The 13,628-nt window shown below is 42.6% G+C and overlaps 1 protein-coding gene across 5 annotated transcripts; it reads left to right on the forward strand.

Annotated features, from left to right (window-relative positions):
* The first annotated feature begins 1,499 nt into the window (after nt 1-1,499).
* LOC144704320 (uncharacterized) lies at nt 1,500-12,791 on the forward strand. Of its 5 annotated transcripts, none has more exons than XM_078576704.1 (10): nt 1,500-1,639; nt 2,176-2,279; nt 2,484-2,509; nt 11,359-11,431; nt 11,538-11,747; nt 11,836-11,958; nt 12,136-12,193; nt 12,274-12,347; nt 12,444-12,532; nt 12,619-12,791. In XM_078576704.1, exons 2-10 carry the CDS (start codon nt 2,181-2,183, stop codon nt 12,677-12,679), a joined length of 813 nt encoding a protein of 270 aa, XP_078432830.1. In that variant the 5' UTR covers nt 1,500-1,639; nt 2,176-2,180; the 3' UTR covers nt 12,680-12,791. The 5 variants fall into 5 exon arrangements, with proteins under 5 accessions (XP_078432830.1, XP_078432831.1, XP_078432834.1 ...); XM_078576705.1 differs by having other exon boundaries at nt 1,502-1,639; nt 2,180-2,279; XM_078576708.1 differs by having other exon boundaries at nt 1,524-1,639; nt 11,367-11,431.
* The last annotated feature ends 837 nt before the right edge of the window (nt 12,792-13,628 follow it).

The raw sequence follows: 13,628 nt of genomic DNA on the forward strand, positions 1-13,628 counted from the left end.
TTGTGTTATTCTATCCGGATAATTCAATGTCCGTCTCGACTATCCATTGAATAAGAATATTTAGAATACATGTTTAAAGACCAGTGATCGGTGTATTATGATCTCATCATAATTCACTAAGTCATTGCACGTATTCATGGACTTCAATATAAACATCAGACGGAATAATAATGAACACAAATATTTTATTCAATGAACTTAAATAAACATGGTTGTGAGATTGGCTTGACGGCCACATAATATCCATCATTATGGTCTTGAGAAGGCCAGAAGATTCTAGTGTTTTGCTTTTTATCATGGCAACCGAATCTAAGTAACGTGGCTCTTACGAGGTACCAAAAATCATAGTATTCTGCTTCTTAGAAGACAACCAAAATGGCAGCGTTCTGCACTTTAGAAGGCAGCCATACCATATAAAAAAGATGAAATGAGCATGCGCACAAAACTCAATTCATTGGAGGAAAATTGATGATATGAACTTCCACTCTAAAAAAATAAAAAAAGTGGTCTAAACATATTTACTATTTTATACTAATTACTTCCCCTCCCAACTTCAAATTTGGACATATTCTAAAAAGTGGTCTAAACATATTCAATCTTTTCTGCTGGCCATGTTAACAGTAGAACAATAAGATATGACTGCCTTCTAAAATATATTTTAACTAAGGATCACACTCGTAATATCATAAGGACATTGGTGAATATATTTTACTTTATCGGTTTATAAGAAAAATTAGGTAAAATATAAATAGGGAAGGGGCTCTCATTTCAAGCACCCATGCCAAGCAGAGTTGAGAACCTTAGACTTGAGAAAAACTTAAACCTATTCTTCTTCCTCAAATCTTATTGAAAATCTTGAAGATCTTCTCACCATGAAGACACTCTCATTGGTTCAGTGGAGAGGAGAGTAAAGTGGAGAAAGGGGCACTCATTTGTTACTACATTCAAACTCCAGTAAATCTCATAAATAATGGAGAATACGTTTTCTAAAAAAATTACTTAAAGAGGTCCTTTAGCAATAATGGGAAACAATAATATAAAAATGTCTAGATTAATTTTGATGAAATCAAAATATCCACAGTAATGTTTCAAACATTCTATGATGAGATTTAAAATATCGAAGTTGATTTCATGTGCCGAAAAATGTTGAGTCCACCCGAATATGCAACAAATAATATAAACGCAAAGAACTTATTTAAACTGAAACACACATACAATATGTGATTGAGCTTTTCTGGGTTTAAGTTAGAGAGCCTTCAAAATTTGAATCACAATTTTCTTTCTGAGATAGGTTTTTTGAGATCTTAGTTAAAATTAATGTTTTCTTTCATTTGTCTTAAATGTGAATGCTACATTTTACGAGTATTAAAAAGTATGCTAAAAGAGTAAGGGAATTTTATTCCCAAGGCATTCTTTCCTGTATATTTTATCAATAACAACGAGATTATACTATATAGAGGGCTTTTGGTATCTCCAACACGTCGTTATTTATCTATTAAATGGGAGAAGAAAACCGTGGTTTGGGTTTTCTCAACTGGTCGAGGGTGTTCAGTGGCAGAAACGATGATGGGTCATCGGTAGGGATCGCGATCCCTGCAAAGAGAACGATCGAGGAGCCTCCACCGATAGCTGATTGCTGGTATGACAAGATGGAATCCGGAATCTGAATGAACATCCTGATTGATATGATTTTGCCCTGGTGGCGCTAAATTGCCTGGTTTTTTGGTTTTCTATGAATAATTTGTTCATTTGTAAATGTGACGATCTCCTAAGTAGCGGAGCCGTCGCAACCGGAGGCTAGAGTCAGCCTTTGTGCGTTTTTCTTTCTTCTTCTCTATGCGTGCGTGGACAAATTTGGAATTATACGACTCGTATTCAAGATTGCTTATGGCGAAATTGATTCAAGAATTGTGAGAATCAGCCTAGAATTTCTATTTTACAAGAATTGTGAAATGGTAGGGAGTGTTCTAATATCTTTCGTGCTTTTCCTAAACCTGAAGAAGAAACCCGTTAATTGAATAAAACGAAAAATATACCGAAGTCGGGGACCTCTCCAAAGTACTGACGTTCTGGTTTTTTTATTTTCTCAAGTCTTAATGACGATTTTGATGATGGTTTGGTGGACTTTTTTGGCATTAGATTTGGCAACTTGCTTACATTTTTATTTTTTTCCAGGAAGAATGGGAGAAAACAAAACTGTGTCATCTATTTCCGCTGCTACCTTGGGCATACTGCTGCTCTTATCGTTTTTGGTTCGTGATTGTGAAGGAGTTGTTCGGGTACTTCTTTGAAAGATTTAAATTAACTTCCATGTTCACATTCTTACTTTTAAAAGAAATATCGGAAAATACTCTATTATACAGTTTTCTCTTCAATCAGATTCATTCATGGACATTGTAGTTTCGAAAATGTCCTAGCTTAATATCTTGTTCACTTATCTGTTGGTAGTTTAACGGTCTAATATTTTGCGTTGTGTGCGACAGGATGAGGAAAGTGTTGAAGAGACGAGGTAATGAAGATGAAAACGAATTTGTATGTGAAACCTAGGAAGACTGAATGGTTTTATTTATTTGAGATTCTATAATTTTCTGTTCTATCCACATTCTATTCGTTGGTAAACTTTTAGGCTCTGAAGCCAGTAATCGTAACCTAGAAGAAGTTCCTAATTTCTGTTTATCTTATTATTGTAGATACGAGGCATTGCGAAATTTTGTGATTTTACCTCTATTTTGGTTTTTATGTTAGAAGCTGTTGATTCTGATATCAGGATATTTTTTGTGATCGATAATCTGGTTTCATCACTTTTTGGAAATTAAAGTAAAGATATTTCATTTAATTTTGAGAATTTCTTGAGTTTTCCTTGATATTCTCCTTGGGAGCATATCGGCTGATATCTGATCTGACAACCTTTGCGCGGTCAAGAAGATGGATCAAGATAGATTTATATTTCCAAAAAAAAAGAAGATGGATCAAGATTCGGAAGGAGATCATGACAATCTGGATTTTCAACGACGAACAAAAAATGTGCTGGAACGATCACTGCCTCCACCCTTCTCTTGTATTGTATGAACCAATCAAATCTTACTGCTCCAACGGCAACACTAGACAGGAGACCTCCACGTGATCGCCTCAAATCCGACTACCACCCTGCTCGTTCAAGCCGATCAGTTCCCCAACCAAGAACGACCCAGTAAACAATGGAATCTTAAGTTGTCTGAAACTGAGAGAAAAGACAAGAGGCTCTGCTGTTATTTTAGTGAACGATTTGCTCCAAAACATGTGTAAGAAGGATCTGGATCTTATCATGGGGCTGGAAGGAATTTAATCTCCAATCCACATGACTTCAATCCACCAGAACAAAGATCTGGATCTCATACCTGATATCCCACCCTCTATACCCAGAAATTCTACCTTCCTCCTTCCAAAAGAACACCTGACCGCCTGATCCACCTATTACCAAACTCCATACTCATCAACCTTTACCTATTTAGATATTTCCCAAAATCCCGTAGCTGAACGGGAAGAATATCCTAGAGTAGTTCGATTCTCATGTCATCATATCCTCTACCTGTTTAATTTCAAGTCCTGCATTGATGAATGAAAAGAAAGATGGAGGATGGAGAATGTGCTTCAATTATCGAGCTTTAAACAGAATTACTGTGCCCAACATACATTCATTTCCTACTAGTGCTGAACTATTGGGAGAGCTGCATGGGTTGACTGTTTTCACGAAATCCCGTAGCTGCAAGATGACATTCTAGAACCACAATCAAAACACATAAATGTCATTAGAACTACTATAACTAGTTTTTTATGATATACTGGTATACAACTGGAATTCTTCCATCAAACAGTCTCTACTCATCAATGATAGCAAGCATCAGCATTACTCCCTGCAGCAGAATTTCTTATTTCATAATGTTTCCAAAAGAAATATCTTAATTCACAAGAAGAAGCAGATTCTGCCCTGCGATTGTACCCTAATTCCACTTATTCACCTCGAATTCCATGACACTAAAGTGGGCAACCATGTTGGGTTACAGTAGACCTAAAAACTGATAGCTCATCAGGTACTTGGCAACGGATGAAAAAGCAAATTAAGTCATGTTTCTCTATGTCAGGTCTGTCAACAACATAAGGCCATGAGCCCTGCTGGTTTGCTACCTCTGCTCTCCATTCCTAATCATTGCGGGAAAGAAGTTTCACTGGCTTCAGTTGAAGGCCTACCAATCTCCCCAAGGGTATAACGCTACTCTCGTTCAAATATAGCCATTTATTAGCCTCAAAAACCAATTCACAGCTGTCTATTGCCGACATCTTTATTATGGAAATTCTCTGTCTTCATGGGGTACCCAACTCCATTCCGTCAGAGAGTGTATAAAAGTTCATTCTGGAAGGAACTCCACATTAAAAATGAATTCATCTTATCATCTGGAAACAGATCGTCATATAGAAGTCAACAATCAAAGTGAAGAATGCTGTATTAGTGTTCCCCTTTTGGAGTACCCTAAGCAATGGAGATTGGTCATTTACCAACAGTCACAGAATACCCTAAGCAATCATGCTCTTGAAGTTGTTGAGTTGCTACATTGACCAACAGTTCTTAATGCCGTTCAACCAACATTAAGTGATAGAGATCCCCGAATCTTGATCAGTCACAGATCGCCACCAGCACCAATTGATTCACTTGATCAACAACTACAAGAGCATGATACCACCCTCACTCAACAATTGATTCACTTGGCCAAAAAACCGTTAGAGAAGCTCTCTCCTAAATACTTTGGTCATTTACAATCATCCAACACATTGGACCATTTGTTTACAAATTAGACTCACTCAACAACGCTTCCATCTATCCTGTCTTCACTTATTTGATCTTTTAGAAGTCTTTGGTCATCTGAACAGGCTTTTTGGGATTTGGCACAGAATTACAAAGGACGAGGAAACAATGAAGGGGGCCGAGCACTTGCGGTGTTGTGGACCATCTGGTTGCATAAAAACGAGGTGTTGTTCAGAGGAAGAAGGGCTTCTACCGATGGAAAATTATACTGACAGCCTTGAACCACGGGGTCCCAAAACTCTGCATTCACCTCCGTCTAAACTAAACAGAGACTAAAGTCTCTACATCATGTACTACGCCAACCGGTGATGCCTCTCGTCCTATGAAAATGACCTCTTTGCGGTGCAGCCATATTGCTGAGAAACCAACAATAAGCCATTCCCCGCTGCTCCTGTCTAAGGAGCAGCCACCCAAACAGCCATCCTTTTAGGGGGGTCTTTAGATTCAATATGACTCGACGTGTGTTGATGGTTGGCAGTTCCATCTCTGATTGTCTTTCTGATTTGTACGTAATGTTCCCCTCATGGAGAAGTGTATGCCGGACTGCACCCACCCATCTTGCCCCGGTTGCAGGTCGCAGATGTAGTAGGGAGCGCAGCATCCTACGATAATCCTCCACCCTTTGTGTTGACGTATTGCTGATGCAAAATGGATTACATGACCATCCTAACAGTCCCATACCATGGTCCTAGGCATCCTCTCTTGGCAAATAGCTGTGGGAACTCTGCAAATAGGAGGCCCCCAACTGAACAGTTGTCCAGCCATAGCAGAAAGTTGATGTGTCGCTCAACTTGACTGCAAGAAAGTCTCGTATTTGAGGAAACACTTGCCTCAGGCAATGCCAGAATGCAGATGCCCCTAAACTTCGAGCTGCGTGCAGCTCTCAATCCATCCATGATCCATAGTTGTCCCTCAAGACCTTGATTTCAATATGTCCTCCATTCCATAAGTCAGCCCACACATGTGACACCCCTTAGCCAGGGAGCGCTAAGGGGTGACTGGTCTGCAGACCATGTCCAAGATATGAAGGTCAACAACTTCCCTCCACTGATCCTGAGCCTTTTCACAGAAACCTCCAGGCACGTGTTGACACCAACAGGTGGATTTGAGACTAAGATAGAAGATGGAGAGTGCTGAGAGCACCAGACAGCCCCTAAGAGGCAATATTTATTGATTTATGGAGATAATACCAAAGTCAGTACTGTGGAATTCGAACGTTCACAAGTGTGAAGATTTAGGAATTTCCTCTCGATTGGGCGTCCTGGTTAAGATTTCATATCTGTTTGTGGTATATGATGTTTTGTGAAAGGATTTGGGTCAGTGAATTTAGTTGCAGTAGAAACAGTTAAGAGCCTTGAGCAATTTAATTTCCAGAATACCATCCAAATTACCAATCAACGTGGGAAGAAACTCTTGAACTATGTTAAGTCTTTGTGTATCCAGGGAAACATCCATATAAATGCCTTCAGAGGATTCAGGGATCTTTCAGACAGCAAATTATGGTCGTCATCATTGCGTACTTCTTTAGGCTCTTTTCTACCAGATTGTAATAGCCTATCTGCCTATTTGAGGCTGATAAATGGTTAGTTAAATTGAGCCAGGCTCCTCCCGTTGCCATGTCTCTCTCTCCTCTGATCATCGAAAGTTAACATGGTTCAGAGCAGGTTCAAAGAAGGAGAAGTGAAGAAGAAGACAAAGAAGAGCAATTTAAAGACCTGGCATCACGCTGCCAGCGAAGTGCATGCACATAAGTTCTTTAAGAGAACTTACCAAGTACGGGGAGAAAGGGAACTTCCTCTCAAGTGCATTATAACTAACAAGGAGGGTGGAAGCTCTCAGAATCAAGATTTGATTTTTGGTTCCATGTCGGGGAGGGAGATTCATGCCGAGCTTGCTGGACGCTGGAGCTCATTGCGACCAGAGGGGATGGGCAGATATTTCCAGAAATCTGGAAGCCCAGGACGATAATGGGGGAATTTTCAAAGCCAGGGAAAGACCCTGAAGGAGAACCAGACCATGGGCAGAGACCACTGAGGATTTTGGCTTTGACCTTTAATAAAGTGCGGGATATTAACTGTGGCATTGACAGCAGCGGAGGACCTCAAGTTGATCAGGTGTTGCCTGTGGCATTGACCGATGTGTTACATTCTGGTATTTCTTTAAGGAGCAAGGACGTGGAACTCAGCTGGGAGCAAGGCGACCCAGTGGTGGGGGATTCCAGTTTGAGTTGTGATTTTATCTGCTGAATACGAGGAGGCCTGCTGACTTGATTCTAGAGAGAGCATATTATTGGGAGACCTTCATTGCATAGGATTGCGCAGTAGGCAATTTATTAGTCTTGGATGGATTCTTCATTTTTCCAAGTTGATGCACATGGTCTATATTCTCTGGCGTGGGGGAGAGTTTATGGAGTCTTATGCTTATGGGCCTTGTTGGTGCCCTTATGCTCTCATTCTCTCTCTTATTCTCTCCTTCTCTCTTCCCACACTTAGATATCAGTTTGACATGAAGTGGTAGAAGACTTTCTTAAGACTCCCCGTGCTAAAGCGATGGGGACAATAGTAGGACTGAAGCTGTCATTGGGCAGCGAATGGGGTGAAGAAGGTTTACCATGAAGTGAATCTCATGGAACGTCCATGGCCTCCGGGACGAAGGTAGGTGTCGAGTGGTGGGAGGCTACCTCATAGAGTGGGGGGCTTTAGTGGCATGCTTACAGGAGACCATGCTGAAGCGCTGTGAACCAAGGGAGTGGAATACAGTAGGCAGATGATTTCTTGAGGGTTTTATAGTGGTCAATGCAGTCGGACGGTCTGGGGGAGTGGTGGTAGCATGGAATGAGGCCATGTTCGCAAAAGTGGCTGCGTGGACAGGACAGTTTGCCGCAGCAGCCATACTGAAGTGCCTGAGCAACAATCTTGAACTGGTCGTAACCTCGATGTATGGCCCAACTAACGTCCGGCGCAGAAGTGAGCTATGGATGGAGCTAACCGAGTTAACAAACACGTTTGGAGGGTGCTCCATGTTGTTAGGTGGAGACTTCAACGTGACACTAGAGGCAAGAGATCGACCGAATGATGTTGGAGGGAGAGACGCAGACTCAGAAGCCTTTTGGGCTTTCATCACAGAGACATCATTACAAGAAATGGGGCCGTCCGATGGCATATATACTTGAGGAGCACAACGGGAGGCAATAGGAAGTCGCGTTTGGACCAGTTCCTTTGCTCGGTCAAGCTCGCAGAGCGCTTTCCCCTAGCAGACGGGAGATCACTCCTGCGTCCTATTTTGGACCATACACCAATCGCATGGGTCGCAAATGAGAGGCCCAGAAGACCCACATACTTCAAGGTAAACAAATCGTGGCTACAAAAGATTGGCTTCAAAGAAGAGGTGAAGGTAATGTGGCTATCACAACCAATAGTACATTTCGAGACAGAAACGCTAGCCGTCAAAATACATGGGCTGAGAAAGCATTTGGTGGAGTTTCGCAAGCAACTACATGAGCACAGAAAAAAGAAAAAAAACAAGGCTTCGTGCAGAATCAAACATTTGGACGACCTGGAGGATATACAGTTCTTGAATGAGGAAGAATCAACGGAACGAAGAAAGTGGAGGGGTGTGGTAGCCGAGGAAGACAAAAAACTTGAGATGGACTGGAGACAGCGGTCTCGACAGCTGTCTTACGCGAACACGAAAATTTTCCACCTAGTAGCAAATGGGAGCTGTCAGATCAATAGCATCTGGAAACTGATGGTGGGAGGCCAAGAAAATGTTGGCTCTCAACCGGTGGGCCGTGCAGTTGCAGACCCCTTCCATACTTTTTACAAGAAAGGCAGACACAATACGTGGGTATGGTGCGGAAAGGGTGCACGGGCCTTGGAACCCTCACGCAAAGAGGAACTGATTCGACCATTCTCAGAAGAAGAGGTCAAGAAGGCAATCAAAATCCTGAATGGCGAAGGGGCGCCAGGCCCAGACGGACTGTCAGTTTTTTCTATAAAGAATTCTGGGAATTGGTGAGACTAAATGTGATGGCCATGCTTGAAGAGTTCCAACATGGGACAGGCATCATGGAGAGACTAAACAGGGCTTACTTGGTTCTAATACCCAAGCAGCAAGGCTCTGAGCGGATTGAGGACTTCAGACCAATCTCCTTGTCCAACTCCATATACCTAATCATTGCAAAGATTTTGGCAAACAGGCTGAGAGAGGTAAGCGGGGAACTTGTAGGACCCTCTCAATCTGCCTTTATACCAGGCCGTTTGCTGGTGGATAGTGCCGTAGCTGCCGGCGAGATCCTAGCGTCATGGAAACGACATGGAACAAAAGGTCTTATGTGGAAGGTTGATTTTGCAAAGGCATATGATACGCTTGACTGGGGTTTCCTCTGAGCATCAATGAAAAGGAGAGGCTCCCCATGGAATGGGTAAAGTGGATGAAGAGATGCATCACAACACACTCCTTCTCAATGTTGGTGAATGGAAGGCCAGAAAGGGGGCATATACAAGTGCAAAGGGGAGTGAGGCAAAGGTGCCCACTGACACCCCTACTATTTGTACTAGCGGTAGATGCACTTGCCATATGCACTAATCTTGCAAGTACACATGGCCTCCTGAAGGGCTACCAAACCGCTAGCGTCCCGGAGGGTATCCCGCTATTGCAATATGCGGATGACAGTACTTTCTTCGTATAAGGCTCCGTGGAAGAGGCAAAAAATTTGTCCACATTACTCGACTTGTTTGCAGACTTCTCACGCTTATGTATCAATCGGGCCAAGTCAGCACTCGTAAGCTCCGGTCTCTCCCATGAGGAGACACAATGTGCAGAGGGGCTGAGAACACCAATCAGTAATCTTCCTATGAGATACTTAGACCTTCGATTAGTCAAAGGGCGGATGATTAAGGCAGATTGGCAGCTGGTGATAAAGAAGGTCGAGAGGCGGCTGGAAGGATGGCATGTCAAAGTGCTGTCCAGAGGTGGTGGGAAGGATGGCAAGTCAAAGTGCTGTCCAGAGGCGGCAGGCTGTTGTTATTGAAGGCAGTCCTATCTGCAATCCCCATATTTTATCTCTCTGTATTCAAGATCCTTACTGGAATCAGTCAGAGAATAGAAGGCCTGATGAGACGCTTCTTTTGGAAAGGCACTGGAAATGACCAAAGCCGAGGGCTGGCATTGGTGTGTGGGATATGGTTTGCAGACCCACCAAACTGGGAGGCCTAGGGGTATTGCATATCCAAAGCATGAATACAGTATTATTATCGAAATGGGTGACGGATTATGCAACCATACGAGGACCTAACCATCCAAATTTTGAGAGAGCTTTGGCCGGGGCTTGAATTGGGACAAGAAAATAGCCCCAATAAAGGGGGCTTCAGCATTCTGGGTAGGCCTCAGACATCTTCCACAGAATCCGGGAGTTCTACTCTGCCCGCTTAGGTGACGGCTCTCCTTTCCAATTTTCGGTAGACCACTGGTCGCCGCACGGACCCCTCTGCAAAGCCTTCCCTCGGCTATTTGTGCTCGCCCGCTGCCCCGAGGCTACTGTGGGAGAGTGCTGGGACAGCACATGGGCCCAGAGGGTAGATGACGCCTTATCGGGACTAACCAATTTCTTGGGTATACAAAAGCTCTGAGTCAGATTTGCCCTCACCCAGAGGAAAAAGATGGGTTGGAGTGGACAGGCGCTCCTTTTTCAGAGCGGGAAGCCTACACTCGGATCTGCCAGAGTAGTGAGGAAGACCAAGTAACAACTCGGGCATGTCGAGTCATCTGGCACCTAAAGGTTCCGCTGAAGGAAAAGATCTTTGGGTGGCTCTTGCTCAGAAAGAGGTTGGTGACTCGTGTCTTCTGCAAGAGGATGTATCCAGATGCCCCGTCAGTATGCGTGCTGTGTACAACAGGCGACGAGGATTTTAATCACCTGTTTTTCGGTTGCCTGTTCGCCCGCATGGTTTGGGCCACCCAATCAAAACTGGCGGTGAATGTATCATCTGAGGAGGCCTTTCTGGAGTCCATCCAGAGAATCGGTCCTCGACAAAGAGAAGAGGGGAGACGAGCGCTGACAGTGCTCTGAGGTATATGGCTCCATAGAAACGAGGTGATCTTCAGAGGGGGGAAAGCTTCAACGGATGGGCTAGCCCATGAGGTAGAAGGCCTCATGGCGTCATGGTTCCCTCAAGGTGGGGTTGTAGAGGGAAGAGGACGAACATAGATGTAATAGAGCCTCAGGGCTCATGGCATGTACTTGACAGGTGGTTACCGATTAGTTCGGGTGACCGCCTCGTGAGTTTTCAAAAAAACAATTACTTGCTTCACATGCGTAAATGTTTTTTCCTAGATCCCTCTTTTACAATTGAGATCTATCTGAACAAAAGTTTTTGAAGTTTTCTTTCCTGCACTAAAAGCTAGTATCCTGATTTTTTGATGAGTTACGTCGGCTGAAGTCAACTGAATTGATATTGATTCTGTATTTTCTGATTTGATAAATTTATTTCATCAGAGTGAAGTTCATTTTCTCTCAGAACTGCAGGTATTCGTCCTGAGATTCATTGTTCTAGAGAAAGAAGTAGAGCTGCTTCAAAGATCATTGACGATGTAAAAATATTTTGTAATTATATGTTCTTCTTGGTTCCCATTTGTCGGATGAACATTTTTCTATTTTCTGCAGTATTATTATTTATTTGTACCCGACTTTGTGCAGTATCTGATGCCCTTTGTGGAGGAACAGAAGTATCAAATTTCCAGCTCGTGTAGATTTCACCCTGACAATGACATGTTTAGAGATCAAGAGAACCGCAAAGTCCATGTAGATGTAAATGAATGGCGTTGCGGATTTTGCCAAAAGAGATTCCGGGAAGAAAAATTTATCGACTTGCATTTTGACAATCGCCATTATAATCTACTTAATAATGTATGCCATCTAAGTTTCATGGTTATTGTTTACTATGAAATGTACCTCTTTGCTTTGATAATGTCTCACAATCTTTTGTTGAATTTAGACTGAGGGCCGATGCTTGGCCGACTTGTGCGGTGCATTGCACTGTGACCAAGTGGTGGAGTCCAAGAAAAGCAAGGCTAAATGTAATCTGGGCGCAGCTTTGAGGAACCGCCATCTTTGTGAGGTAATCTAGCGCGCAAGTCATCAAGTCCTGATTTTCTCATTTATTCTTTTTTTTTCTAATTTACACAGCCTGATTGAGATAGTGATTTCAGCAAAATTTTAACACCTGCCGATGAGAAGAACTCTAAATAAAAAATCTGCCATAGATCTTATTTACATACGTAAAGAATATTTGCAGAGCCTTGCTGACAGCTGTTTCCCAGTCAACCAGTCCCCTTTAGAGAGCCGTCTGCATGGTATCTCAAAATCCTAAGCTGTTTTTGCCATATTATTTTTTGTCAAAATAATCAATGGACTCTTGCACAATACATGTCAGAATTTTTTGTGAGGCAGTTCTGCGATTCTCATACATGCAACGGAAAGCACAAGCCATTCGCCATGGGAGGCAGGGTAAGATTATTCTCCCCGCTGATATTCTTATTGTCCGTCTTCTTTAGTTTAAGATCAACTGCCCTTCAATTTTCTATTTTTCTTAAAATCCTACAGAAACAGAGCAACATTTTGTATCTGATCGTCTGTATTCTGTTGCTGCTACTACTCCCTCTCTTCTACTTGCTCGTGTTCCTGAGCAGAAGGTGATTGGAATCTGCCTATTTATAACAAATTCTTTGATCCCCTCATCACCTATCTTGACCGTATGTCAATATTTTCCATCCTTCAGGGAGATGAGGAATGGCGTTCAAGTGCTGAAGCGTATCACCAAAGTGAAGCACAAGAAGTAGTCTGCTTCAGCCATGTTTTACTGACTGAAGGTTTGTTATCCATGTAATCCTTACTTATTTGGTCTGTATTATTCAGTTGTCCTTCAAGGCATATTATTCATTTAAGGCTTAATGTGTGAGTATCGATCACAGAGAACAATAGAGTGTATACGCTTTCTTTTTTTATTGGTGCATGTTCCTGATGCCAATTTCGATACAAGTTTGATAGTTTGGGTTTCTGAGAGGATCCCCAAATCTGTCGGGGATATTTTAGTCATTTGCCTTAGGGAAGTTTCTGTTAAGAACCTAAAGTACCCGACGGTTCTTATTGATATAATGCCGTAATACGAAATACCGTGGCTGGCCTCTCTGATCTCAGATCGAAGGAAACAATGAGTATTCATACACAATCAACCTAGTGTGGCATTGTTCCCAATTCACAACTCAAGTTCGATCTGAGAAGTGTAAGAGTTCTTGAATCACAATAGAAGAGACAATCGATAAAAGATAGAGAAAACTCCCTGGATGGGGAGAGTTGCTGTCCGGATCGGGCAGCACCAGCAACGGAGAATCTCCTGTAGCTCACGAACACAGAATAACCACCCGTTTCTTGTCTCCTTCTCCGCTATTTATATTCTCCCGCTTCGGCGCCCTTTCCCGCTCATTTTTATTCAAAGCTCGCACGTGCCAGATCAGCCCGCATGTGTGACATTGGTAGAAGTAGCCCTCCTTCTCTTCTTAGTTTGATACGTTCTTGGTAGAAGCTTATCAGTTTCCCTCTAGATACCTACCTGTAGCTCTCCTTTCTGGAGTGCAGTAAATGAGTTTTTAAATTAGTTCAAATTTGGGAATGGAATCATCCTGACGTGGACAAGGGCATAAGAATGGAAGACGAAAGTATGGCAGTTATGGATGGATGGTACAAGACTAATATGCGCTGAAGTTTGTTTAGACGGGAAGAAAGTTGAAC

This window comes from Wolffia australiana, chromosome 6 (assembly GCF_029677425.1).
Source record: "Wolffia australiana isolate 7733 chromosome 6, ASM2967742v1".
NCBI lineage: Eukaryota > Viridiplantae > Streptophyta > Magnoliopsida > Alismatales > Araceae > Wolffia > Wolffia australiana.

Bases quoted from the DNA above. Each gene is read 5' to 3' on its own strand.
- LOC144704320 (XM_078576704.1), top strand. From the start codon at position 2,181: ATGGGAGAAAACAAAACTGTGTCATCTATTTCCGCTGCTACCTTGGGC. The intron at 2,280-2,483 runs GTACTTCTTTGA...TGTGTGCGACAG, and splicing joins ATTGTGAAGGAGTTGTTCGG to GATGAGGAAAGTGTTGAAGA. The intron at 12,194-12,273 runs GTATCTCAAAAT...AATACATGTCAG, and splicing joins TTTAGAGAGCCGTCTGCATG to AATTTTTTGTGAGGCAGTTC.